Source organism: Lepidochelys kempii, chromosome 3 (assembly GCF_965140285.1).
Source record: "Lepidochelys kempii isolate rLepKem1 chromosome 3, rLepKem1.hap1, whole genome shotgun sequence".
In the NCBI taxonomy this organism is placed as follows: Eukaryota; Metazoa; Chordata; order Testudines; family Cheloniidae; genus Lepidochelys; species Lepidochelys kempii.
In genome coordinates this window covers 17,116,800-17,143,322 of record NC_136382.1, presented here as the reverse complement: position 1 = coordinate 17,143,322, position 26,523 = coordinate 17,116,800, and the positions used below count along the sequence as shown (strand labels likewise).

Here is a 26,523-nt window from a genome sequence, read left to right as displayed (position 1 = left end):
GTCAATCAGCCTGTTCCGAGAAATGTCCTAGGCTTATTGATTCTCTGGTAACAGTGGTGGGATTATATCTCATAGTTTCTAAAACGTTCTGCCTAATGATCAAGTGGTAGATTATGCTCTACACGAGATCTGGGTTTCATTCCTGCTTCTATTATTTCAGCTTTATGCTAGATGCCAGAACTTCCAAAAATCAGGCCAGTTATTTAGGCACATAAATACAGACTTGGATGCCACAAGATAGGCGCTTCTTGTAGTTGTGGCCAAGACTGTGAAGTTGATACGAGTCCTTTTGACTCTGCCCCCTTTCGTATTAGAATAAGATTTCATGTCATGAGTTCAGACATGAGACTATGCAATACACAATTATACAATTACTAAGAACTACATTTAAAAAAAAGTTCAGGACTCAAAGTTTAACAAATCTACTAACTACAGAAAATACCAAAGATTAGTGGGCCACACCCACTGGGGTCCAAGGACATCACCGTGGTGGGAAGTTTAGCATGTTCTCTTTGCTCCTTGGAAATTGCAGACCAGTTATAGTGCTATTCTTGGCCTCTACTGAGAGCACCTCACTCACCATCTTTTGTAACAGTCTTATTTAAAGTGATGTTCTTCCATCATTGTTGTAAATCCACATCTCCAAGAGGCTGTAGCTAATTTGATGGAAGAATTCTTCCATCAACCTAACAGTGTCTACACTGTGGCTTAGGTCGGCTTAACTACACTACACAGGACATGAAACTTTTCACAGCCCTGAGCAACATACATAAGCCAAACTAACTTTATAATGTACGCCAGTCCTTACTCTCTTTCCCTATAATCCTACACTGATAATGCTGTACACTGGGATAGTACTGCTCACGTTTTTCAGACCTCTCATACAAAAATCCTATATTTTCATAAGAGATTCTGCCCTCACCCTCATTTATAGATATCCATTTGATTCTTGTGATGAAGTTATGCAGGAGTTTTCTGCACAAAATGCAATAGAGCAGCTAGCTTATGCACATGTAGCCTTGCATTTTCTTCGGAATTTCTAATTATTCTTCAGTCAATTAGAGAAGTTGTATAGCTAAGGATTTTTTTAAATATTTAAATGTTTGGAGGCACTCTTCAAAAGGAAGAAATGTTCATTTATCCCTCACTTTATCTTGCATTGAAACATGATTAACATATGCACCTTTGGCGTAAGGCCAACAAGGGATTAGTCTCTCTCAGGTATTGCTAAGGCACCTACCTTGGTGGTACCTGAATGTCATTAACTCACCCGAAAGCAAGCATAGGTGAAATGTAAATGAAATGAAATGTAAGACCATTAAGCTAAAACCAAAGCAAGACGACAGTGCTTAGGCCACTTTGAGCTTACAATACAAAACATCTTGCTCTCCCTTCATAGTAGTCATCTCACAAACCACCTGGAAGTATCTACTGAGTTAAGTCTGCATAAGTCTATGAACTTTATAGAAGTCTTCTCTTAGTGAATGGGAAATCAAAACCATTGCAGCCACCAAGGCTCAGTGCACTGTCACACAATGTAATGCCTCATATTTGGAAGTTACTCAAAGTCTCTACCCTGAAGACCAGTGCAAGACACTGTGAGTGAGATGCTATGGGAGACCCATAATGTATTGGTACAGCAATGGTTATAAGGCAAACTGTGCATAGACTTAGCCCTGGTCTACACTAGGAGTTTAGGTCGAATTTAGCATCGTTAAATCGATGTAAACCTGCACCCGTCCACACGATGAAGCCCCTTTTTCTCAACTTAAAAGGCTCTTAAAAATCCATTTCCTTAATCCACCTCTGACAAGTGGATTAGTGCTTAAATCAGCCTTGCTGGGTCGAATTTGGGGTACTGTGGATGCAATTAGACAGTATTGGCCTCCGGGAGCTATCGCAGAGTGCTCTATTGTGACCGCTCTGGACAGCACTCTCAACTCAGATGCACTGACCAGGTAGACAGCAAAAGGCCTGCAAACTTTTGAATTTCAATTTCCTGTTCGCATGGTCACCTGCAGCTTGCCACGCTGGCCAGAGCTCATCAGCAGAGGTGACCATGCAGAGCTCATCAGCAGAGGTGACCATGATGGAGTCCCAGAATCACAGAAGAGCTCCAGCATGGACCGAACGGGAGGTACGGGATCTGATCGCTGTATGGGAAGAGGAATCCGTGCTATCAGAACTCCGTTCCAGTTTTCAAAATGCCAAAACATTTGTCAAAATCTCCCAGGGCATGAAGGACAGAGCCCATAACAGGGACGCGAAGCAATGCTACGTGAAATTGAAGGAGATGAGGCAAGCCTACCAGAAAGCCAGAGAGGCAAACGGCCGCTCCGGGTCAGAGCCCCAAACATGCCGCTTCTATGATGAGCTGCATGCCATTTCAGGGGGTTCAGCCACCACTACCCCAGCCTTCAATGTTTACCTCCTTCAATGGAAATGGAGGCAACACAGAAGCAGGTTTTGGGACAAGGAAGATGATGATGATGAAGTTGTAGATAGCTCACAGCAAGCAAGCGGAGAAACCGGTTTTCCCGACAGCCAGGAACTGTTTCTCACCCTGGACCTGGAGGCAGTCCCCCCCGGACCCACACAAGGCTGCCTCCCGGACCCGCCAAGCGGAGAAGGGACCTCCGGTGAGTGTACCTTTTAAAATACTATACATGGTTTAAAAGCAAGCATGTGAAAGGATTACTTTGCCCTGGCATTTGCGGTTCTCCTGGATGTACTCCCAAAGTCTTTGAAAAAGGTTTCTGGGGAGGGCAGCCTTATTCCACCCACCATGGTAGGACACTTTACCACACCAGGCCAGTAGCATGTATTCGGGAATCATTGTAGAACAAAGCATTGCAGTGTATGTTTGCTGGCATTCAAACAACATCCGTTCTTTAGCTCTCTGTGTTATCCTCAGGAGAGTAATATCATTCACGGTCACCTGGTTGAAATAGGGTGCTTTTCTTAAGGGGACATTCAGAGGTGCCCGTTCTTGCTGGGCTGTTTGCCTATGGCTGAACAGAAATGTTCCCCGCTGTTAGCCAGGTGAGGGGCTAGCCACGTGGTGGGGGGAGGCAAAATGCAACCTTGGAACGAAAGCACATGTGCTGAGTATGTAATGTTAATAGCATGGTTTACCGTGAAAGAGTGTAGCCATTGTTCTAGAAAATGTGTGTTTTTAAATGCCACTGCGTCTTTTTTTTTCTCCACAGGCTGCATGTGTTTCAATGATCACAGGATCTTCTCCTTCCCAGAGTGAAGATGAAGGCAAAAAAAATGCACTCGTGATTAAATGTTCTCTGAGCTCATGGTGTCCTCCCACACTGACATAGCACAGATGAATGCGTGGAGGCAGACAATGTCAGAGTGAAGGAAAGCACAATATGACCGAGAGGAGAGGTGGCGGGTTAAAGAGAGGGCTGAAGCTCAAATGTGCCAGCAGCGTGATGAGAGGAGGCAGGATTCAATGCTGAGGCTGCTGGAGGATCAAACCAATATGCTCCAGCGTATGGTTGAGCTGCAGGGAAGGCAGCAGGAGCACAGACCGCCGCTACAGCCCCTGTGTAACCAACCGCCCTCTTCCCCAAGTTCCATAGCCTCCTCACCCAGATGCCCAAGAATACGGTGGGGGGGCCTCCAACCACCCCACCCCAGAGGATTGCCCAAGCAACAGAAGGCTGGCATTCAATAAGTTTTAAAGTTTTAAACTTTTAAAGTGCTGTGTGGCCTTGTCCTTCCCTCCTCCACCACCCCTCCTGGTGCTTCTCTCCTCCACCACCCCTCCTGGGCTACCTTGGTAGTTATCCCCTTATTTGTGTGATGAATGAATAAAGAATGCATGAATGTGAAGCAACAATGACTTTATTGCCTCTGCAAGCGGTGATCGAAGGGAGATGGGGAGGGTGGTTAGCATACAGGGAAGTAGAGTGAACCAAGGGGCGGGGGGTTTCATCATGGAGAAACAAACAGAACTTTCACACCGTAGCCTGGCCAGTCATGAAACTGGTTTTCAAAGCTTCTCTGATGCGCACCGCTCCCTCCTGTGCTCTTCTAACCGCCCTGGTGTCTGGCTGTGCGAAACCAGCAGCCAGGCAATTTGCCTCAACCTCCCACCCCGCCATAAACATCTCCCCCTTACTCTCACAGATATTATGGAGCACACAGCAAGCAGTAATAACAGTGGAAATATTGGTTTCACTGAGGTCTAACCGAGTCAGTAAACTGCGCCAGCGCGCTTTTAAATGTCCAAATGCACATTCTACCACCATTCTGCACTTGCTCAGCCTGTAGTTAAACAGCTCCTGACTACTGTCCAGGCTGCCTGTGTACGGCTTCACGAGCCATGGCATTAAGGGGTAGGCTGGGTCCCCAAGGATACATATAGGCATTTCAACGTCCCCAACGGTTATTTTCTGGTCTGGGAAAAAAGTCCCTTCTTGCAGCTTTTGAAACAGACCAGAGTTCCTGAAGATGCGAGCGTCATGTACCTTTCCCGGCCATCCCACGTTGATGTCGGTGAAATGTCCCTTGTGATCCACCAGTGCCTGCAGCACTATTGAAAAGTACCCCTTGCGGTTTATGTACTCAGCGGCTTGGTGCTCCGGTGCCAAGATAGGGATATGGGTTCCATCTATGGCCCCACCACAGTTAGGGAATCCCATTGCAACAAAGCCATCCACTATGACCTGCACATTTCCCAGGGTCACTACCCTTGATATCAGCAGATCTTTGATTGTGTGGGCTACTTGCATCACAGCAGCCCCAGCAGTAGATTTGCCCACTCCAAATTGATTCCCGACTGACCGGTAGCTGTCTGGCGTTGCAAGCTTCCACAGGGCTATTGCCACTCGCTTCTCAACTGTGAGGGCTGCTCTCATCTTGGTATTATTGCTCCTCAGGGCAGGGGAAAGCAAGTTAAAGTTCCATGAAAGTGCCCTTACGCATGCGAAAGTTTCGCAACCACTGGGAATTGTCCCAGACCTCTAACACTATGCGGTCCCACCAGTCTGTGCTTGTTTCCCAAGCCCAGAATTGGCATTGCACCACATGAAGCTGCCCCATTAGCACCATGATGCCCACATTGCGAGGGCCCGTGCTTTGAGAGAAGTCTGTGTCCGTATCCTCATCACTCATGTTACTGCGTTGACGTCGCCTCCTCGCCCGGTATCGCTTTGCCAGGTTCCGGTGCTGCATATACTGCTGGATAATGCGCATGGTGTTTAATGTGCTCCTAATTGCCAAAGTGATCTGAGCGGCCTCCATGCTTGCCGTGGTATGGCGTCTGCACAGAAAAAAGGCACGGAACGACTGTCCGCCATTGCCCTGACAGAGGGAGGGGCGACTGACGACATGACTTACAGGGTTGGCTTACAGCGAATTAAAATCAACAAAGGGGGTGGCTTTGAGAGAAACGGAATGGCCCCCTCAAGGATAGAACTCAAAACCTCAAGGATAGAACTCATAACTGGGTTTAGCAGGCCGTTGATTTCACAGAGGGAAGGAGGGAGGGAGGAGAAAATGAATACAAAACGAATCTGGTCTATTTCTTGTTTTGAGCCACTTCATCTATCTTTATACATCTTGCTGGCAGCAGACTGTGCAGTACGACCACTAGCCATCGTCAACACCCGGGTGCTAGGCAGAAGACGGTGCAGTATGACGACTAGCCATCATCTTCTGTTGGCTACAGGTTAAAAGACAGTGCACTGCCGATAGGACTGAATCGTCAAGAGACTAAACTTAAAAGGGAAATGACCTGGCTGAGTCACTCCCATGTTTACCCAGGCGCCCGATTAAAAGAGCACCCAGGACTACGTCGATGACGGCTACCAGTCATACTGCACTGTCTGCTGCCAAAAGGCAATTAACTGCTGCTGTTTAGCAATGCAGTACCACGTCTGCCAGCACCCAGGAGACATACGGTGACGGTTAGCTGAACGGGCTCCATGCTTGCTGTGGTATGGCGTCTGCACAGGTAACTCAAGAAAAAAGGCACAAAACGATTGTCTGCCCTTGCTTTCACGGAGGGAGGGAGGGAACGGGGGCCTGACGATATGTACCCAGAACCATCTGCGACAATGTTTTAGCCCCATCAGGCACTGGGATTTCTACCCAGAATTCAAATGGATGGCGGAGACTGCAGGAACTGTGGGATAACCACCCACAGTGCAACACTCCGGACGTCAACGGTTGCCTCGGTACTGTGGACACACTCCGCCGACTACATGCACTTAGAGCACTTGTGTGGGGGGACACACAATCAACTGTATAAAACTGCTTTCTACAAAACTGACTTCTATAAATTCGACCTAATTTCGTAGTGTAGACATACCCTTACAGAAAAGACCCTGCCAAAACCAGCATTACCATCAGATGGGCTAAACCACTGAAAGACAAGAAACAGATCAAACCATGTCATGTGATCCATGTCCTCTCAATAGTTTCTTTCCTTCTTGCTCATATCTTACACCTTGTCTGTGTTGTAGAATTAATGTTACTGACATTAAGAACACAACAAAACGTTAGTGAAATTATTGATCAGAAGAACCAATAAGTACTGTAAAGAACCAACAGTTCTATATGAGTGAGTTTTTTTCAAAAATATGTTTATTAAAATGTGCTGGTTAAACAAATGTGACTGTCTCTAATCTCTGTTTTTTGAAGTTATGCAGAACAGCACTGATCTATTTGAAGAACTACTACTCTTTAGAGAAATGCAATCTATACCTATATCTATAGCACTGATATTTTTAAAGTCTTGAATAGACATTCTCTAAACAATGCTGACTGGCTGTTTGCTCCAATCTCAACCTCTTCACCTCAACCTCACACTTTATTAGCCCTTCTTCCTCCCCTGCTCTCTCACTTCCCCTGTCCTGTCTTTGTTTAGCTTATCCCTGCCTAACAAAAACAATCCAAAAATATATAAGAAAAATAACGGAACTAACAATGTTTGCCACCACCACACTGCTCACTCTGCTTGTGTGTTACATCCCTTTCTCCTATGCTATATCTGTTTAGTTTATTTAGATTGCAGTCTCTCGGGGCAGGAAGTATCTATTCTCTGTATTTCTACAGTGCCTAGCACAATGGGCCCCTTCTCAGCTGGTCGTAGGAACTACCTTAATAAACATTACTAATAATCGATCAGCTGTTAACTGACTGTACAGTGTTACAATACCTACAATGCAGAAGAACTGTGATTCTCAGCAGTCTAACTCAAGATTTTAAAACCACCACAATATATTCAACATTATATGTTAGAATTGTTTCATGAGATGCATACAAGCTATTTGGTCATGAGATATTGGACTTTATTCACAACATTCTTATTACTCTCTCACACACCAACCAGTTCTGACATGAAGATGGCCTGCCAATATTTCGCAAATCACTGAAGTTATATGAAAAAATTACTTTACGAAGTGTGTAAACTGAAATTGGAAGCAGCTTTTAGAGAATATAAAGCATAGTTTTCCAGTTCACCAACTTCAGACAGTAGATATTAAAAAAAAATATCTGAGTTATTGATTCTAGTCTGACCTGTATTATCTGTTCAATACAGATTGAACAGAACAGTACTAGGTACATTAGACTATCAATTCTAGTGTACTTAATGAAAGAAGACAGTAAACAGAATACTGGTTTGTATTTCAAACATCCAATATTATGGTGCAGCAGTAATGTTTCAAAACACCAGTGATCTCAGCAGCGTTAAGGAAAAATAACTTCCCAAATGCACGGAATGTGTGACAGTCAGATGCACTGATCTATTGGTACGAAAGCATATGAGGCCCCTGATAAGGTTTTGTATTAAGTACAGGGTTGATGAAGTGAGGTATGTACTGCTTTTGTCTATCTATTGGAATGCATTAAATTAAAGTCTTATGGCATGTTGAAGTACGTTATCAACTGTGCTGCAGGCAATATGAAGGTGGAAGAGATTCACAAGTCTTCCCCTTAAATTCTTATTTCCATACTTAAGGTGTTTGAGTGCCTGAGATGTGCCTTGACACAACCTTAATTTTCAATAAACATGGTTTTCTAACACTGCAGTCTAAATGCATTTGTTATATAACAGGAAAGCTACAATTCCCACTTTTTTCAGTGGTATAGGCATATCATTTTAGCCCTGATATTTCACAAGCTGAAGAACCTTAAAATAATCACCTGTTTTCCTGTCTAGGCGGGCTTTATTCCAGTATGTTATAAAACAAGTCCTGGACCAATACATTAATATTTGAATTCAGTATGGTAAATTTTTCAATGCTTGTTTTTTGCTTCACAGGCAATTTTCATTAATAGTTAAATTTTACTTGTGTGCTGGCACCTGCCCAAAGCATCATTTTACTTATTTGGATAAGAAATCACAAGAATGATCAATTCAAGAAAAAAAGTTTAAATCTCTTTAAATCAATTTCTGAATAAAGCAAAAACTGATTTTACTAACAGAAGTTTATTTCTGAAGGAGGAAAAAATGGCTAATTTTAATCCATGTGAGTTTTCATTCAAACAGGAAGCTTCCAAGAAGCTCTGTTTTCCTGCACAGCTAACAGCACTAATTATATGTACTGCAGGACATAGAGCCAAGTCTACAAGGAAATACAGGGAGTCTCATGAAGACTTAAGGTATGTCTATACTGCAATTAAAAACCAGCAGCTGACCCACGCAAGCTGACTCAGGCTCGTTCTACAAAGCCGTTTAACTGCGGTGTAGACATTCAGGATAGGGCTGAATCATGGGCTCTAGAACCCTATGAGATGGGAGGGTGCCAGAGCTCCAGCACCAGCCAGAACGTCTACACCGCAATTAAACAGCCCCTAGCTCGAGCCCTGTGAACCTGAGTCAGCTGACACAGGCCATCCACACGTATCTAACTGCAGTATAGACATACTGTTAGACACACCCTTAACTTCATGCACAGCAAGAAGTTCCACTGACTTCAGTTATACTACTCACAGTGCATAAGTCTTTTCAGGATCGGGGTCTTCACCTACTCTCACTCATTCCATTCCCATATCCTAAGAAAGGACGGCAATCTTACCCATAACTACTATATACAAGAAGAAAAGGAGTACTAGTGGGTTAGTCTCTAAGGTGCCAGTAGTACTCCTTTTCTTTTTGCGAATACAGACTAATACAGCTGCTACTCTGAAACCTACTATATACAAGCTCATCCATTTGAAAAGAACATTTACTAACTCATAGTATTTCACTAATATGGGAAATACCAACATTTCTGGACAGAGAAACCAAGAGGCAGGCAGCGGATCAATAAACCTGTGAGAGATGACAGACATACAAGTAGATGTGTTCTACATAAATTGACAAAACACTAATCGGCATTCAGATTTTTTTTTTAAATGCTTCTCAGTTGTGAACAGAGATAATAACTTCAGCCAAATTTAAAATTTGGAGTGCAACATTTAAAGAAAAAAAAAAGCGTAAGGTGGCTATTGTTCGCTGATGAAGGACTGGTGTTTGTGTCCTGGTAGAGCCCACCAAATTCACTGGGATTCCACACAGGCACAAGATTCCACCTACACAGATCCCTTTCCAAGATTGTGGCCCAACTATAAACAAAACATCTGGTATTCTCTCATTTCTTACCTGCAGTTAAGTTGACCTTAAACAAGGCCTCTGGACATTAAGTATATATTTATTATTTTTATTTTGGTAAAGGCATTAATCCAGAATGGTTTAAGTAAATCCTGAATTAAATTTTGTTGCATCAAATTTGAAGTTAAAACTAACAAGCATTCCTATTACTACTAGTAGAGAGAAGGGAATTGAGGATAAGTGCAACAAAGCTTCATAAGGCCCTTTCCACTTTACAACTTTGTGTACATAAGAAAGTTGTGCCAATTTAACTAAAATCAGTAAAAAACTGATTTAGTTAAATCAATACAACCTTTCTATCAGTATAACTGCGTATATCCTGGGGATTGTGCTGATTCCACTAAATCAGTTTTTCTATTTGAAAATCAATCAGTGCAAAAACTGAGTGTAGCAATCACAGAGTTTAAGGACAGAAGGGGCCATTAGATCATTTAATTTGACTGGAGCAAAAGGTAGCCTGAATAGTCAGTTTAAAACAGGTTTATTTCTATTTAGCTTAAATTGGTAAGGAATCTATTTGAACTACAACAAAATAAGACAACAAACCAAAAGAGGTAAGGTACCAAAAAGTGACAGTGACAAACTTTAGAAAGGGAGATTTCAGTAAGATGAGGCAGCTAGTCAGGAAGGCCATAAAGGCTAAAGAACAGGAAGTGGCAACTTTAGATGTGGCTTGTAGCTCACGAAAGCTTATGCTCAAATAAATTGGTTAGTCTCTAAGGTGCCACAAGTCCTCCTTTTCTTTTTGCGAATACAGACTAACACGGCTGCTACTCTGAAAAGAAAAACAACAGAATCTCATACTACTCAACAAAAAAAGAACCAGGAAGGCAAGAAGGACATCAATGTAACTAAATGGCAATGTAATCTGAGTCAAACAGAGATCCGTCAGAATCTGAAAATTAACCCTAGTGAAGCCAATAAACAGGAACATAAATCACAGTAGGCAAAATGTAAAAGAAATTAGAATTGCTAAAATAAATTTCAGAGAACAAATACCTAACGGTATAAAAAAAGAGATTGAGTACGTCAGAAGCAAGAAGTCTCCAAAATAATCAATCCATGGAATCACCAAGGTTAAAATTAAGGAAGATAAAGACATTGATGAGAAGTTAAAGCATAGCTTAAGCTAAACCAAAATAAGCCACATTTACGCTGATGTTAGTGTGTCCACACAGCCTTTTACACGTGTTTAACTAAATTAGGTTTATTGTTTTTAAAATCACTTTTGTTAAACCAATGCATCTTTTCTTTATAGACAAACTCATGTAGTTTACCACTTTCCCTGACCAGTGTAGATGAGGATTTCTCACCTCAACTCCCACAAAAACACCTTACATTGCATGGTTTGACTTGCACAGTTATCAAAAGATTTCCTGACAAATTCAGGCAAAGTGTGCTACCAGCATTGCAAATAGTATATAGAGGGAAAAAAACTATACATGCATACAAAATAACTGACAGTTATGTCCCATCAGATACTTCCTATCTTAGGGTATGTCTACACTACAGAATAAGGTCAAATTTATAGAAGTCGGTTTTTTAGAAATCGGTTTTATATATTCGAGTGTGTGTCCCCCCACAGAAAATGTTCTAAGTGCATTAACTTAGCGGAGTGCTTCCACAGTACCGAGGCTAGAGTAGACTTCCGGAACATTGCACTGTGGATAGGTATCCCACAGTTCCCGCAGTCTCCGCTGCCCATTGGAATTCTGGGTTGAGATCCCAATGCCTGATGGGGCTAAAACATTGTCTCGGGTGGTTCTGGGTACATATCATCAGGCCCCCCATTCCCTCCCTCCCTCCGTGAAAGCAAGGGCAGACAATCGTTTCGCGCCTTTTTTCCTGAGTTACCTGTGCAGACGCCATACCACAGCAAGCATGGAGCCCGCTCAGGTAACCGTCACCCTATGTCTCCTGGGTGCTGGCAGATGCGGTACTGCATTGCTACACAGCAGCAGCAACCCCTTGCCTTGTGGCAGCAGACGGTACAATACGACTGGTAGCCGTCATCGTCATGTCCGAGGTGCTCCTGGCCACATCGGCTGGGAGCGCCTGGGCAGACATGGGCGCAGGGACTAAATTTGGAGTGACTTGATCAGGTCTCTTTAGTCCTGCAGTCAGTCCTACTGAACCATCTTATGGTGAGCAGGCAGGCGATACGGATTGCTAGCAGTCGTACTGTACCATCTTCTGCCGAGCAGCCATGAGATGTGGATGGCATGCAGTCCTTCTGCACCGTCTGCTGCCAGCCAAAGATGTAAAAGATAGATGGAGTGGATCAAAACAAGAAATAGATCATATTTGTTTTGTATTCATTTGCTTCCCCTCCTCCCCCGTCTAGGGGACTCATTCCTCTAGGTCACACTGCAGTCACTCACAGAGAAGGTGCAGCGAGGTAAATCTAGCCATGTATCAATCAGAGGACAAGCTAACCTCCTTGTTCCAATAAGAATAACAACTTAGGTGCACCATTTCTTATTGAAACCCTCCGTGAAGTCCTGCCCGAAATACTCCTTGATGTAAAGACACCCCCTTTGTTGATTTTAGCTCCCTGAAGCCAACCCTGTAAGCCGTATCGTCAGTCGCCCCTCCCTGCGTCAAAGCAACGGCAGACAATTGTTCCGCGCCTTTTTTCTGTGCGGACGCCATACCAAGGCAAGCATGGAGGCCGCTCAGCTCACTTTGGCAATTAGGAGCACATTAAACACCACACGCATTATCCAGCAGTATATGCAGCACCAGAACCTGGCAAAGCGATACCGGGCGAGGAGGCAATGTCAGCACGGTCACGTGAGTGATCAGGACATGGACACAGATTTCTCTGAAAGCATGGGCCCTGCCAATGCATGCATCATGGTGCTAATGGGGCAGGTTCATGCTTTGGAACGCCGATTCTGGGCTCGGGAAACAAGCACAGACTGGTGGGACCGCATAGTGTTGCAGGCCTGGGACGATTCCCAGTGGCTGCCAAACTTTCGCATGCGTAAGGGCACTTTCATGGAACTTTGTGACTTGCTTTCCCCTGCCCTGAAGCGCATGAATACCAAGATGAGAGCAGCCCTCACAGTTGAGAAGCGAGTAGCAATAGCCTTGTGGAAGCTTGCAACACCAGACAGCTACCAGTCAGTTGGGAATCAATTTGGAGTGGGCAAATCTACTGTTGGGGCTGCTGTGATGCAAGTAGCCCACGCAATCAAAGATCTGCTGATATCAAGGGTAGTGACCCTGGGAAATGTGCAGGTCATAGTGGATGGCTTTGCTGCAATGGGATTCCCTAACTGTGGTGGGGCCATAGACGGAACCCATATCCCTATCTTGGCACCGGAGCACCAACCTGCCGAGTACATAAACCGCAAGGGGTACTTTTCAATAGTGCTGCAAGCTCTGGTGGATCACAAGGGACGTTTCACCAACATCAACGTGGGATGGCCGGGAAAGGTACATGACGCTCGCATCTTCAGGAACTCTGGTCTGTTTCAAAAGCTGCAGAAAGGGACTTTATTCCCAGACCAGAAAATAACTGTTGGGGATGTTGAAATGCCTGTATGTATCCTTGGGGACCCAGCCTACCCCTTAACGCCATGGCTCATGAAGCCATACACAGGCAGCCTGGACAGTAGTCAGGAGCTGTTCAACTACAGGCTGAGCAAGTGCAGAATGGTGGTAGAATGTGCATTTGGACGTTTAAAGGCGCGCTGGCGCAGTTTACTGACTCGCTTAGACCTCAGCGAAACCAATATTCCCACTGTTATTACTGCTTGCTATGTGCTCCACAATATCTGTGAGAGTAAGGGGGAGACGTTTATGGTGGGGTGGGAGGTTGAGGCAAATTGCCTGGCTGCTGGTTATGCGCAGCCAGACACCAGGGCGGTTAGAAGAGCACAGGAGGGCACAGTACGCATCAGAGAAGCTTTGAAAACCAGTTTCATGACTGGCCAGGCTACGGTGTGAAAGTTCTGTTTGTTTCTCCTTGATGAAACCCCCCGCCCCTTGGTTCACTCTACTTCCCTGTAAGCTAACCACCCTCCCCTCCTCCCTTCAATCACCGCTTGCAGAGGCAATAAAGTCATTGCTGCTTCATATTCATGCATTCTTTATTCATTCATCACACAAATAGGGGGATGACTACCAAGGTAGCCCAGGAGGGATGGTGGAGGAGGGAAGGAAAATGCCACACAGCACTTTAAAAGTTTACAACTTTAAAATTTATTGAATGCCAGCCTTCTTTTTTGGGGGCAATCCTCTGTGGTGGAGTGGCTGGTTGGCCGGAGGCCCCCCCACCGCTTTCTTGGGCGTCTGCGTGTGGAGGCTATGGAACTTGGGAAGGAGGGCGGTTGGTTACACAGGGGCTGTAGTGGCAGTCTGTGCTCCAGCTGCCTTTGCTGCAGCTCAACCATACACTGGAGCATACTGGTTTGGTCCTCCAGCAGCCTCAGCATTGAATCCTGCCTCCTCTCATCACGCTGCCGCCACATTTGAGCTTCAGCCCTCTCTTCAGCCCGCCACCTCTCCTCTCGGTCATTTTGTGCTTTCCTGCACTCCGACATTATTTGCCTCCACGCATTCGTCTGTGCTCTGTCAGTGTGGGAGGACAGCATGAGCTCGGAGAACATTTCATCGCGAGTGCATTTTTTTTTTTCTTTCTAAGCTTCACTAGCCTCTGGGAAGGAGAAGATCCTGTGATCATTGAAACACATGCAGCTGGTGGAGAAAAAAAAAAGGGACAGCGGTATTTAAAAAGACACATTTTATAAAACAGTGGCTACACTTTTTCAGGGTAAACCTTGCTGTTAACATTACATACATAGCACATGTGCTTTCGTTAAAAGGTCGCATTTTGCCTCCCCCCACCGCGTGGCTATCCCCTCAACCTTCCCCCCTCCCTGTGGCTAACAGCGGGGAACATTTCTGTTTAGCCACAGGCAAACAGCCCAGCAGGAATGGGCTCCTCTGAGTGTCCCCTGAAGAAAAGCACTCTATTTCAACCAGGTGGCCATGAATTATCTCTCACTCTCCTGAGGATAACAGAGAGAGATAAAGAACGGATGTTGTTTGAACGCCAAACATACACTGCAATGCTTTGTTGTACAATGATTTCCAAGTACGTGTTACTGGCCTGGAGTGGTAAAGTGTCCTACCATGAAGGACGCAATAAGGCTGCCCTCCCCAGAAACCTTTTGCAAAGGCTTCGGGATTACATCCAGGAGAACCGCAAATGCCAGGGCAAAGTAATCCTTTCACATGCTTGCTTTTAAACCATGTATAGTATTTTAAAAGGTACACTCACCGGAGGTCCCTTCTCTGCCTGCTTGGTCCAGGAGGCAGCCTTGTGTGGGTTCGGGGGGGACTGCCTCCAGGTCCAGGGTGAGAAACAGTTCCTGGCTGTCGAGAAAACCAGTTTCTCCGCTTGCTTGCTGTGAGCTATCTTCTTCGTCCCCAAAACCTGCTTCCGTGTTGCCTCCATCTCCATTGAAGGAGTCAAACAACACGGCTGGGGTAGTGGTGGCTGAACCCCCTAAAATGGCATGCAGCTCATCATAGAAGCGGCATGTTTGGGGCTCTGACCCGGAGCAGCCGTTCGCCTCTCTGGTTTTCTGGTAGGCTTGCCTCAGCGCCTTCAGTTTCACACGGCACTGCTTCGCGTCCCTGTTATGGGCTCTGTCCTTCATGCCCTGGGAGATTTTGACAAAGGTTTTGGCATTTCGAAAACTGGAACGGAGTTTTGATAGCACGGATTCCTCTCCCCAAACAGTGATCAGATCCCTCCCGTTCGGTCCATGCTGGAGCTCTTTTGCGATTCTGGGACGCCATCATGGTCACCTCTGCTGATGAGCTCTGCATGGTCACCTGCAGCTTGCCACGCCGGCCAAACAGGAAATGAGATTCAAAAGTTCGCGGTTCTTTTCCTGTCTACCTGGCCAGTGCATCTGAGTTGAGAGTGCTGTCCAGAGCGGTCGCAATGGAGCACTCTGGGATAGCTCCCGGAGGCCAATACCGTCGAATTGTGTCCACAGTACCCCAAATTCGAGCCTGCAAGGCCGATTTAAGCGCTAATCCACTTGTCGGGGTGGAGTAAGGAAATCGATTTTAAGAGCCCTTTAAGTCAAAATAAAAGGGCTTCATCGTGTGGACGGGTGCAGGTTTACATCGATTTAATGCTGCTAAATTCGACCTAAAGTCCTAGTGTAGACCAGGGCTTAAATACAGAGAGATTTAAAGAACATACCTTAGGTACACAATCCCATACTTCTGCTCTATTCCATTTTTCTGTTCCCTGCAGGACAGGCAGACATGAGTCTAACCCAGGGATGGGCAAACTTTTTGGCCCTAGGGCCACATCGGGTACAGAAATTGTATGTAGGGCCAGGAAGGGAAGGCTGAGGGAAGCTATGCCTCGCAAAACAGCAAGGCATGGCCTGGCCCCTACCCCCATTCAACCCCCCCTGCTCTCCACCCCAACTGCCCCCTGGGACTCCTGAATCCTATCCAAACACCCCTGCTCTCTGCCCCCTGACTATCCCCCCAGGACACCCATTCCCTATCCAATCCCCCCTGCTCACCACCCCCAGGACCCCCACCCCTATCCAATCTCCCCTGCTCCCCACCCCCTGGCCATCCCCCACGAGCCTCCCCCCACCCCGTATCCAACCATCCCTGCTCTCCCCACCCCACATTACCTGTGGGGTGGCAGAAAGGGGGCTCAGTGCTTTCCCTGTGTGTTTCCCCTGCTCATTTGGCGGCTCTCCCTGGCAGTCATGCAGGGCTCGCTCCCTGTCTGGGCTTGGCTGCTGGGGACAGGGGCCAGGCATGCTGGAGGTGGAGGGGGGCCCTGGCTTGCTCTGCCCCTGTCCCCGACAGCAGGGCCCAGGCCCTTTGACCGCCCCACCACCCCGCAACCACCCCTGCTTCTCGTCCCCTCCCCCCCCCCCCCCCCGAACTCACCCTGACCGCGCCACCCTGGAGCGCCAGGTCTGGCAGCGCTATAACTGTGCTGCCCGGCCGGAGCTGCAGCCAAGCTGAAGAGGATAGGCCAGGGGCTAGCCTCCGCCCCGCTCACCACACTGCCGGGGAGTTGGGCTGGCTCCTCCAGAAGCCTGTCCTGACCCCACTCTCTGGCAGGAGCTCAGGGGCCAGAGGGAAGGGTCCTGCTGGCCAGATGCAGCCTGTGATTCATAGTTTGCCCCCTCTGGTCTAACCCCAACTTACAGGGCCTTACTGTGGAGTAAGATATTTTTTTTTAAAAAAAGCACAAATGACAATATAGCCACTCCCTCCTCTGAGCTTAATGGGTTCAGTTCCTCCGCCTCACGGTACTGCCAAGTCAGATCCCCAACCACCTACCTTCTAACCTTCATCTACCCTCCTTTGGCCCAAACCTAAATAGTCTTTCATTCATCCATCCCTCCCTCACAATGACTTAGCTCCCCAACAGTATCATATTAGAGTTTCCATTGAGACCCCATATCCCATTCTCCAAAGAGACCCTTTGCAATATACCTATCCATTCTAGAGTCTTGTCTACAACAGAAAAATGTTGCTCACCATTTCCAACCAGGTACAGTAAAACCTGCCTTAGTGACCACCTCTGAAAAGACACCATCTGCCATAAGCAACTACTTGCAGAGGCCACAGAATGTTTTTCCCCAATAATTTAACTAAGAAGAAACTCTGAAAAGTGACCACCTGTCATTTGTGACCATATTTTCTTACTCCCATCCAAAAAACAAACCTGTAGGAGAAACCAATCTTTCTTACTTCTGCCTTGCTGCTGGCAGCAGCGTTGCCTTCAAAGCTGGGCACCCAGCCAGCAGCTGCAGCTCTCTGCTCTGCCTTCAGAACTGGACAGCTGGAGAGAGGCAGCTGCTGGAAGGGCACCCAGCTCTGAAGGCAGCCAAACTTTGAAGAGAGATGACCTCTCACAAGTGACCACTTTTGCCAACTCCTGTAAGTGGTCTTTCTTGGCAGATTTCACTGTATAGCACTCCAACATTAGTATAATTGGGAGCCATAGCGTAGATGGGCCACTACTTTTTCATTTGTTCCGGGGGTTTAGTGCAAGCAAAACTAAACTCAAACTAAAACTCAGTGTATAGTTAGCAAAGAATACTCAATAAAAAAAAATTTCCTCAAAGAACTGGCTGCATTCAGTTGATTAATAGATAAGCAAGTAGTAACTTTTCAGTAATGCTTTGATTGAATTCTCACTAATAATTTTAGAAAAATCAAAGCTGAGTATAAGTAAAGTAAAATGATCTAGCTTGGTCCATTTCACAGAGAACATCTGATAAGATTTTACTCAGAATCTGATGTATGAAGCTTGACCTTGGGGAAAAAAAGATTGTTAGTAACAAAATTCAGGAATTCACAGAGCATGCCTAATATTTTTGTGTGTGCTATAAAAGTGACAAAGGCCAAGGGGAGTTACCTTATTCTCTAAGGTTGTTTGATCTGATGAACCTGCACACAAAGTACATCTGTAATAAATCATTCTTAATTGCAATCATTCGGTATAGAAACATGCCCTTTTTTCAAGTTGAAGTATAACAATTAATATCCAAATAGTAATTTTGCATGTATTGTCCAAGGTTACCATTAATGCATTATATGTAACAATAATGTATCCAGAGTAATAATCAGTATTGTTTCAAACAAAAGCATTAAAGAAGGTTCCAAAATAAAGAACGGATGTTCTAAAGAAATATTACAGAAATTAGGAAGTACTAAGTCTTCTGAGTCATTTAATCAAATTAGAACCAGTTTATATAAAAATCAAACAATGAAGTAACAAGAAGGCCAGGAGTATATAACAAGTACCAAAAACATTGCTCGTTAGATATTTTTACACTTATATATCATAGTACCTTTCAACCATAGTGCTTTATGGTGGGTAAACATTACATATATGCTATATGAAAATATTTAATGGGAAATTTTCAGAGTACTCCCTGGCGTCGTCCTAACTGTGCTCCCATTGAAGTCAACAGTAAAACTTTAATTGACTTCAATGGTGGACAGTTAAGCCAACATGTCAAGTATTTTTGAAAATCTGGGTGGGGGAAGGGGTGTACATAAAATCTCTCTCACACACACACACACACTTTATCTTCTCCTTCTCCTTTTATATGTCACTTGTATTCTTTGGCTGAAAGTTCTTTAAAGGAAAGACCATGTCTTCATATACCTTTGTATAGCCCCTCACACAGTAGGGCCTTAATCATGACTGGGACTTCTAACTACTACTACCATACAATCATTTATTTACATAGCTGTTCCTGGCAATCTAACTATATTTACATATAAACACATGCATGTGAAAGACTGTTGTGTTGTAACAGCTGCTGTGTTCCACCCCAAAGGTAGCTACTGTACTTAAATATACAAATTAAGACACAAGCTACTTTTGGGGTGAAATATGACAGTTGACTGCAGTGATTCCGAAAAAGAAAACTGTACCCAAATACGTGAAGAAAATGTAAGTAGACAATGCTATAAATTAATCAGTGAATTTAGCCAGAAAACCAGAACTAAAACTTCTAAAGGCTTTATGTTGTTTTTCCTATCCAGTAGTGATATTTCTATGATTTACACTTACTGTATATAAACCTTCATATATGAAATGGAAATTATACTATTTATAAATTCAGAAAGTTTTGGTAGCATTTTAAAATAATAAATCATAGCAATAATAAATCATAGCAATGGCCCATTTATACTACTGACTCAGTCTCCAACAATGCTCATGATTTCAGCATCACCTCAGAAGCAGGTAAGAATAAGTAATAAGTGACACAAATGACAAAGCAGAGAAGTATGCACAAGAGTAGACTACATCAGCCTTGAAACTAGAAAAACAGGACTTAATTTAGGAAGCAGCTTTTAAAACAGGCTGAATAGTGAATAACTTTAGAGATATAAAAAACAGTTGCAGTATGAAATTACAAAATAAATTAGTGGAATATAATTTGTTTCCATAGGCATAAGGAATACAAAACAAATGTGAGTGTGAACATATCAAAACTGTCTAATTTCAATGCAAAATGTGTAGCTTAAATGTATGGGTGTTTCCTTCCTTTAAGGTCCACTGTCTTTTGTGGAAAACAATCTGTCCAAAATCCAGTATATGCTTTCACTTAAGAACACAAACACTTCTGGTCAAAAATTTAAGCATTTACATATAGCACCATAAATGCACAACCTGCTTTATAAAACACAAAGCAAGAGTCTCTTCCCCAAACGATGTACCGTTTAGCAACTTAAAACAGAGCAAGTAATGGAACGTGTGGAAAGATAACTAACTGGTGAGCAGAAAGACAAAAAAAGGATTCATAGAAAGAGGCATTTAAGAGAAGGATTTGCCTACACATTCTGTCACCACACTCAGAATAACCACTTTTATAATAACAACAAGGAGTCTGGTTCCACCGGACTTCTTGTTGCTTTTGTGGATACAGACTAACACGGCTACCCCCTGATACTTGACACTTTTATAGTGTTCCCTTCACAGAGCTGTTATCTTTACCATTTGCTCTACTTAAACCAACCACAAATATATACTTCCCAATGCTATCAAGTTTAGAAAACTGGCCACCACCCATTCTTACAAATACAAATCTGAACCAGGGTATTATGAAACAACCATACACAGTAAACACTTTCAGCTGTTCACATTTGCACAATAAGTTACCATCACACAAGAAAAATCAGTGAACATAGGGTTAAAACTAAAGTGAACAAATGATTCTTAAAATTAATCTGAACTGCATTTAGCCTTTACAAAGCTTAGCCTACTTCCTCCAGTTACTGCTTTATCTGTCATATTTGTTATGTAGTAATAAATCAGCCATCTCTTTCTGTCACATGAATGGCCAAGTTCTCTTCCAAGTACAGCCACCAACTTTTTCTACCCAACACCAACTAGCACCCCTCCTCATGAAAATTACACATTTGCAGCTTTAGTTGTTCTTCCTGAATTATTGTACCATTTAACTCAGAGTATGGGATTTCTCTAGTACATCAGAGTCCTCAGCTTCTTCACAGCACCAGTCTGGAGCTATTCTTGCTTCTTTACCATTATTGGATCTTTAGCTCTTAAAAAATGAGGTAACTTCTGGTGCTCTCCCTAGAAGCAGCAAAATTCAGCATGTCTACAAAGCAAACTTTCCCTTCAAGAAGAAAAGGAGTACTTGTGGCACCTTAGAGACTAACCAATTTAAGCTCTTTTATGCAAAAAGAGATTCTTTTTAAGTCAGAATATGCAAAAACATGATTGGGAGGAGGTTGAAAACAATAACTGAATATATCAAATCAAGTATAACATTAAGCAAGTGAATGGCTAAGACTGAAGGCATACCAATTCCCTGTAACTTCCTTCCAAGCCGATTAATATTTAACATTTATTGTCAAATATGAGCAGACTGCAGAAGAGATAAAACAATCATCATCCCCAGCTTGTTCTTCAAGACAGCAACCCAGCAGTAAAGTACAACTGCAGGGCTACAAGTCTAATCATCGGTCAGGTGCTCTTTTCCTAAGGTATCTTCTAAAGGAGAGTAATCACCAGTGGGAAAAGATCTCAGAAGCACCAAAACATCTGGTGTTACTATCTCTTCTATATTTACACTCTCCCGCTACCAAATTACTTGGTCAAGGTATAGTCAAGGTCCAGACTCCAGAGGAAATAAAAAATAGTAATGATGATGATAGTAGTAAGCAAATAAAAATATTTCACAGTCCAAAAGCATCCACATTTGGCCCGCGGTCCACCTATTGACTGCACCTGGCTTAGAGCGCCTTCATTTAAAGCACTAGGGATCTGCCGATGCAACATTAAGTGTAGACATGCCATAGGTCCACTGCCTCTACCCCCGCTGGGAGGAGAAAGAACACGTATCCAGTCCCAGCTAGGAGTAGCCATGGATGGGGGGAGGGGGACAGGGAATGGTCCCCCAAAGCTCCCTGGGTAGACCAGGAGAGAGAGAGTGGGGGAAGGGGGCAGTTGGCCAGACCCCCCGGGGGGGTGGGGGGAGTAGGGTTGGGGGAGTAGGAGGCCACCGGCCCCCTGCCGAGGGCATGGGGGGGGGAGGTGTGGGGTGACCGGCTAGCCCCCTGCCTAGGGTGCCCCAGCAGGTGGGAGTTTGGGTTGGGGGCGTAGGGAGGCGGCCGGCTTCCCCCAGGGCACTCTCCTGCCTCAGCCCGTGCCCGGCTCCGGGTCCCGGGCAGCCCCTGCGCGGCGGCGCCCCCGCCCCCCCGTCCCGCCTTACCCATGCTGTGCGTGCCCGCCCGGGCCGGGGGAACCGCTCCCTCTCCTGCCGCCGCCGCCAGCCGCTCCTGCTCCCGCTGCCGCGCTCAGGCCGGGCACGGCGGCTCCATCCGGCCGGCCGCGGGGGCGGAGCAGCTGCTACAAGCCGGCGAGGCCCCGAGGCAGCCGCCGCCGCCGAGCCGCAGACTCCCCTGGGCGAGACCCGCTCCGGCAGCGGCCGCGGCAGCTCGAGCTCCCGGCTGGGGTGGGGTGGGGTGGGGTGGAGGGGGCGCCACATCCCGCGAGAGCTCGGCGCCCGCCCGCCCGCCGCCCTGCTCCGCGCTGGGTTCTGCCCGCTGTTGCCAGGTGCCGTGACGTGAGTCCCGCCCCGGCCCGGGCCGAGAGCGGGGTCGGGAGCCGCCTCTCGCCGGAGTGTCTGCCCTTCCCCCACATGGCACTGCCTCCCCCCAGGATCTTCTCACTCCCGCCCGGGGGAGGGAAGAATACCCAACCCCCCCACCCCACACACACACACAGGGGAGAGACGTTCCCCCCACGTACCCACACAGGGCACATACACCCACACGGGAGAAACCCCACCTCCCCCTTCACCCACCCCCCCCCGGGAGATCCACACTCACACAGGAAGAAATTTCCTCCCCCCACACCCGGGAGATACATTCACACACAGGGAGAAATTCCCACACACACACACAATCTTCACACTCAGGGGAGATACATACACACACTCACACAGGGAGAAATCACACACATACACTCAGGAAAGATACACACACACACACACACAGAGATGGATAAATTCTCCCTACACACAGGTAGAGCCATACACATACAAAAGAAATTCTTCTCCTCTCTCCCCTCCACCCCACACACTCACACAAGAAATTCTCCCCCCACATATTTCAGAGTAGCAGCCCTGTTAGTCTGTATTCGCAAAAAGAAAAGGAGGACTTGTGGCACCTTAGAGACTAACCAATTTATTTGAGCATGAACTTTCGTGAGCTACAGCTCACTTCATCGGATGCATACCGTGGAAACTGCAGCAGACTTTATATACACACAGAGATAAGCTATTACCAGCAGGACAGTGGGGTGGGAGCAGGATTTGTTTCATATTCTCTGTGTGTATATAAAGTCTGCTGCAGTTTCCACGGTATGCATCCGATGAAGTGAGCTGTAGCTCACGAAAGCTTATGCTCAAATAAATTGGTTAGTCTCTAAGGTGCCACAAGTCCTCCTTTTCTTCTTCCCCCCATATATACACACACACTGGAGATCCCCTGCATACGTACAACATGGGAGATACACACAGGTGATTTTCAAACCCTGACCCCCTGTGTGGCAGTATAAGGGGGTGGGAGGCTTACTACTAGATTGCTGTTACATCTAACCCCGTGGTATTTCTTTGGAAAAAATCATCCCTTTCATAGATTTTAAGGCTAGAAGAGAATTTTATGATAATCTCTTCTGACCTCCTGCGTAACAGTAGACATAGAATTTTCACCAAGCAATTTCCTGCATCTACTCCAATTATTCTGAGGTAACATGATCTGGACCTAAAAACTTGATTAGAAGGGGATCTTCTGGGAGTCCAGATACGAAGTCTGGAAATGGACTGAAGTTGAACAAATACTCTCAGCTTCTGCAATAACAAACATTTGGCTCCAGTAACTCCATGCCTATCTGCATTCTCCACATTCACTTTCAGCAATGCAAGGTTGTTCCCTTCCTTAAGAACTGATGCATGAGTTTCCGCACCTATTCTCTCTTTCAGTGGATTTTCTGCCTTTTTGTGTGTGACCAAATCCAAAGGCAAGTCTACACTACAAAATTAAGTTGACCAATGTTACGTTGACATACAGTCACTGCAGTAGTTAAAATCACTATTGTACGTTCACACTGTGCTCTTTGTGTGGGTGGTGTGCGTCTCCTCACCAGGAGCGCTTGCACTGATTTAACTGTCAGTGTGGGGCATTGTGGGTTGGCTTCTGAAAGGCAGCAAGAGTCGATGTAAACAATGCAGTGTCTACACTGACACTGCATTGACCTAACTACATCGACCTAAGTGCTACGCCTCACAGGAAGGTGGAGTTATTAAGTTGGTGTAGTGGGTGAGTTACATCAGTGGGAGCTATATTTTAGTGTAGAAGCTTACAGATTTAAGGCGACATCGACCTAACTCTGTAGTAAGAAGAGGAGGACTTGTGGCACCTTAGAGACTAACAAATTTATTTGAGCATAAGCTTTCTTGAGCTACAGCTCACTTCATCGGATGCTGCAGCTCACGAAGGCTTATGCTCAAATAAATTTGTTAGTCTCTAAGGTGCCACAAGTCCTCCTTTTCTTTTTGCAGATACAGACTAAGGCCTGGTCTACACTAGGGGGGGATTGATCTAAGATACGCAACTTCAGCTACGAAAATAGCGTAGCTGAAATCGACGCATCTTAGACCACCTTAGAATCACTTACTTCATGTCCTCGCGGCGCGGGATCAATGGCTGCCGCTCCCCTGTTGACTCCGCTTCCGCCTCTCGCCCTGGTGGAGTTCCAGAGTCGACAGCAGAGCGATCGGGGATCAATTTATCGCGTCTACACTAGATGCGATAAGTCGATCCCTGGTAGAACGATCACGATCCGGTGGGTAGTGTAGATGTGGCCTAACACGGCTGCTACTCTGAAACCTGTAACTCTGTAGTGTAGACCAGGCCCAAGAATCCCAAAGCAAAACAATGGAGCAACCATAATCCTGTAACTGCCAATGGAAAAGTAGCATGTAGGCACTAGCTTACCTCACAATGAGCAGCAAAGCAAATCATTGGGGTATATCTCTGATGTAACTCCAATAAAGTAAATTTCACCAGGAATTAATTTGGTTTATATATTTAGATTTATAAAGTGACAAGAGGCATACATCTGAACACTCTGTTTCAGTACTAAATAAACCAGGCCAGAAAGCATATAAAAAAAAAACATCACATTCCCCACTTCCTCTATATATCACCCATCAATATTTGTTGCTTCAGCGATACTCCTGAAAAGATGGACCTTGCAATAGGTTTGAGTTACTTTGAACTAATTGAGGGGAATTATCCCTTGCATTGGGGATCTAGCCTGCACAGATCTTAAAGCAAGTCACTGCTGAAGCTGGGTGCCTAGAAATTCATGCTCTTCTAGAGAAAGAACTACTGGATTGTGATCTGATTGGCTTGAGGGTTGGGATCCATATCTGAACCCTTAAGCCCATTTCTAGAGAGAAGAGTTTGCTGACTAAGAAGGGGAATGCATTCCAATAACCCCCTGTCAGCAGTCACCTATCTTGTATGATGAAAGCAGTCTGGCTCAAGCACCTCCACTAATCTCAGCTGTAACCCCTTTTTTTGGTGATTTTATTGTTAATATTTTAAACAAGATGCATTTTTAAGGAAAATGAAAATAAAAACAGGGTGGGGCTGCCACCCTTTAGTTTTTGTGGGAAATCAAAAGACAGTGAAAGAGTTTTCAAATTTCTTGTTAATTTAAACAGGTTTAAAAAAAGATAGTGACTTAGAGGCCAGGAGGACTAGTAAATCCAATGTGGTTTTGATGCATTTTAGGGAATATGAGGCAGCAGGATCCTTTGAAATTAAACAGCACACAGACTTCCCTACTGCAGACGTCCTTTCACACATGATTCAAAATGAGCCATTTTAGCCAGGCTCAGGACAAAATTAGCCTGGTGAGAATGTCGAAAATTTCCAGAAGTCATTTTTTTCTGCTTTGGTTATAAGCAGATATTGAGTCATAAGTATAAAAGGTGAAGTCTGAAGCACGGGTGTAAGTAGACATCTGCCCTATCATAGAATATCAGGGTTGGAAGGGACCTCAGGAGGTCATCTAGTCCAACCCCCTGCTCAAAGCAGGACCAATCCCCAATTAAATCATCCCAGCCAGGGCTTTGTCAAGCCTGACCTTAAAAACTTCTAAGGAAGGAGATTCCACCACCTCCCTAGGTAACGCATTCCAGTGTTTCACCACCCTCCTACGGAAAAAGTTTTTCCTAATATCCAACATAAACCTCCCCCACTGCAACTTGAGACCATTACTCCTTGTCCTGTCCTCTTCTACCACTGAGAATAGTCTAGAACCATCCTCTCTGGAACCACCTCTCAGGTAGTTGAAAGCAGTTATCAAATCCCCCCTCATTCTTCTCTTCTGCAGACTAAACAATCCCAGTTCCCTCAGCCTCTCCTTATAAGTCATGTGTTCCAGACCCCTAATCATTTTTGTTGCCCTTCGCTGGACTCTCTCCAATTTTTCCACATCCTTCTTGTAGTGTGGGGCCCAAAACTGGACACAGTACTCCAGATGAGGCCTCACCAATGTCGAATAGAGGGGAATGATCACGTCCCTCGATCTGCTGGCTATGCCCCTACTTATACATCCCAAAATGCCATTGGCCTTCTTGGCAACAAGGGCACACTGTTGACTCATATCCAGCTTCTCGTCCACTGTCACCCCTAGGTCCTTTTCTGCGGAACTGCTGCCTAGCCATTCAGCACAACATTTTTTATCTCCTGGGGCAACATTTTGGGGTAGATTTTGTCCCCTATATGCTGGTGTAGTGGGTCTAGAACTGTGCCACAAGAGGCTGGAGGAGAATTCCCAT

General features: G+C 45.3%; 1 protein-coding gene across 3 annotated transcripts in view; it reads right to left on the bottom strand.

The window, feature by feature from the left end:
* The window catches only part of CD2AP (CD2 associated protein), a 158,566-nt gene extending 136,392 nt beyond the window's left edge, over positions 1-22,174 (bottom strand). Inside the window, exon 1 of one of the 3 annotated variants that reach the window (XM_073335813.2) lies at positions 21,880-22,174. In XM_073335813.2, coding sequence (XP_073191914.1) covers positions 21,880-22,155 — 276 coding nt within the window. In that variant the 5' untranslated portion in view covers positions 22,156-22,174. The remainder of the gene's footprint in view (positions 1-21,879) is intronic. The other 2 variants (XM_073335810.1, XM_073335811.1) reach the window with 2 other exon arrangements.
* Between the last annotated feature and the right edge of the window lie 4,349 nt (positions 22,175-26,523).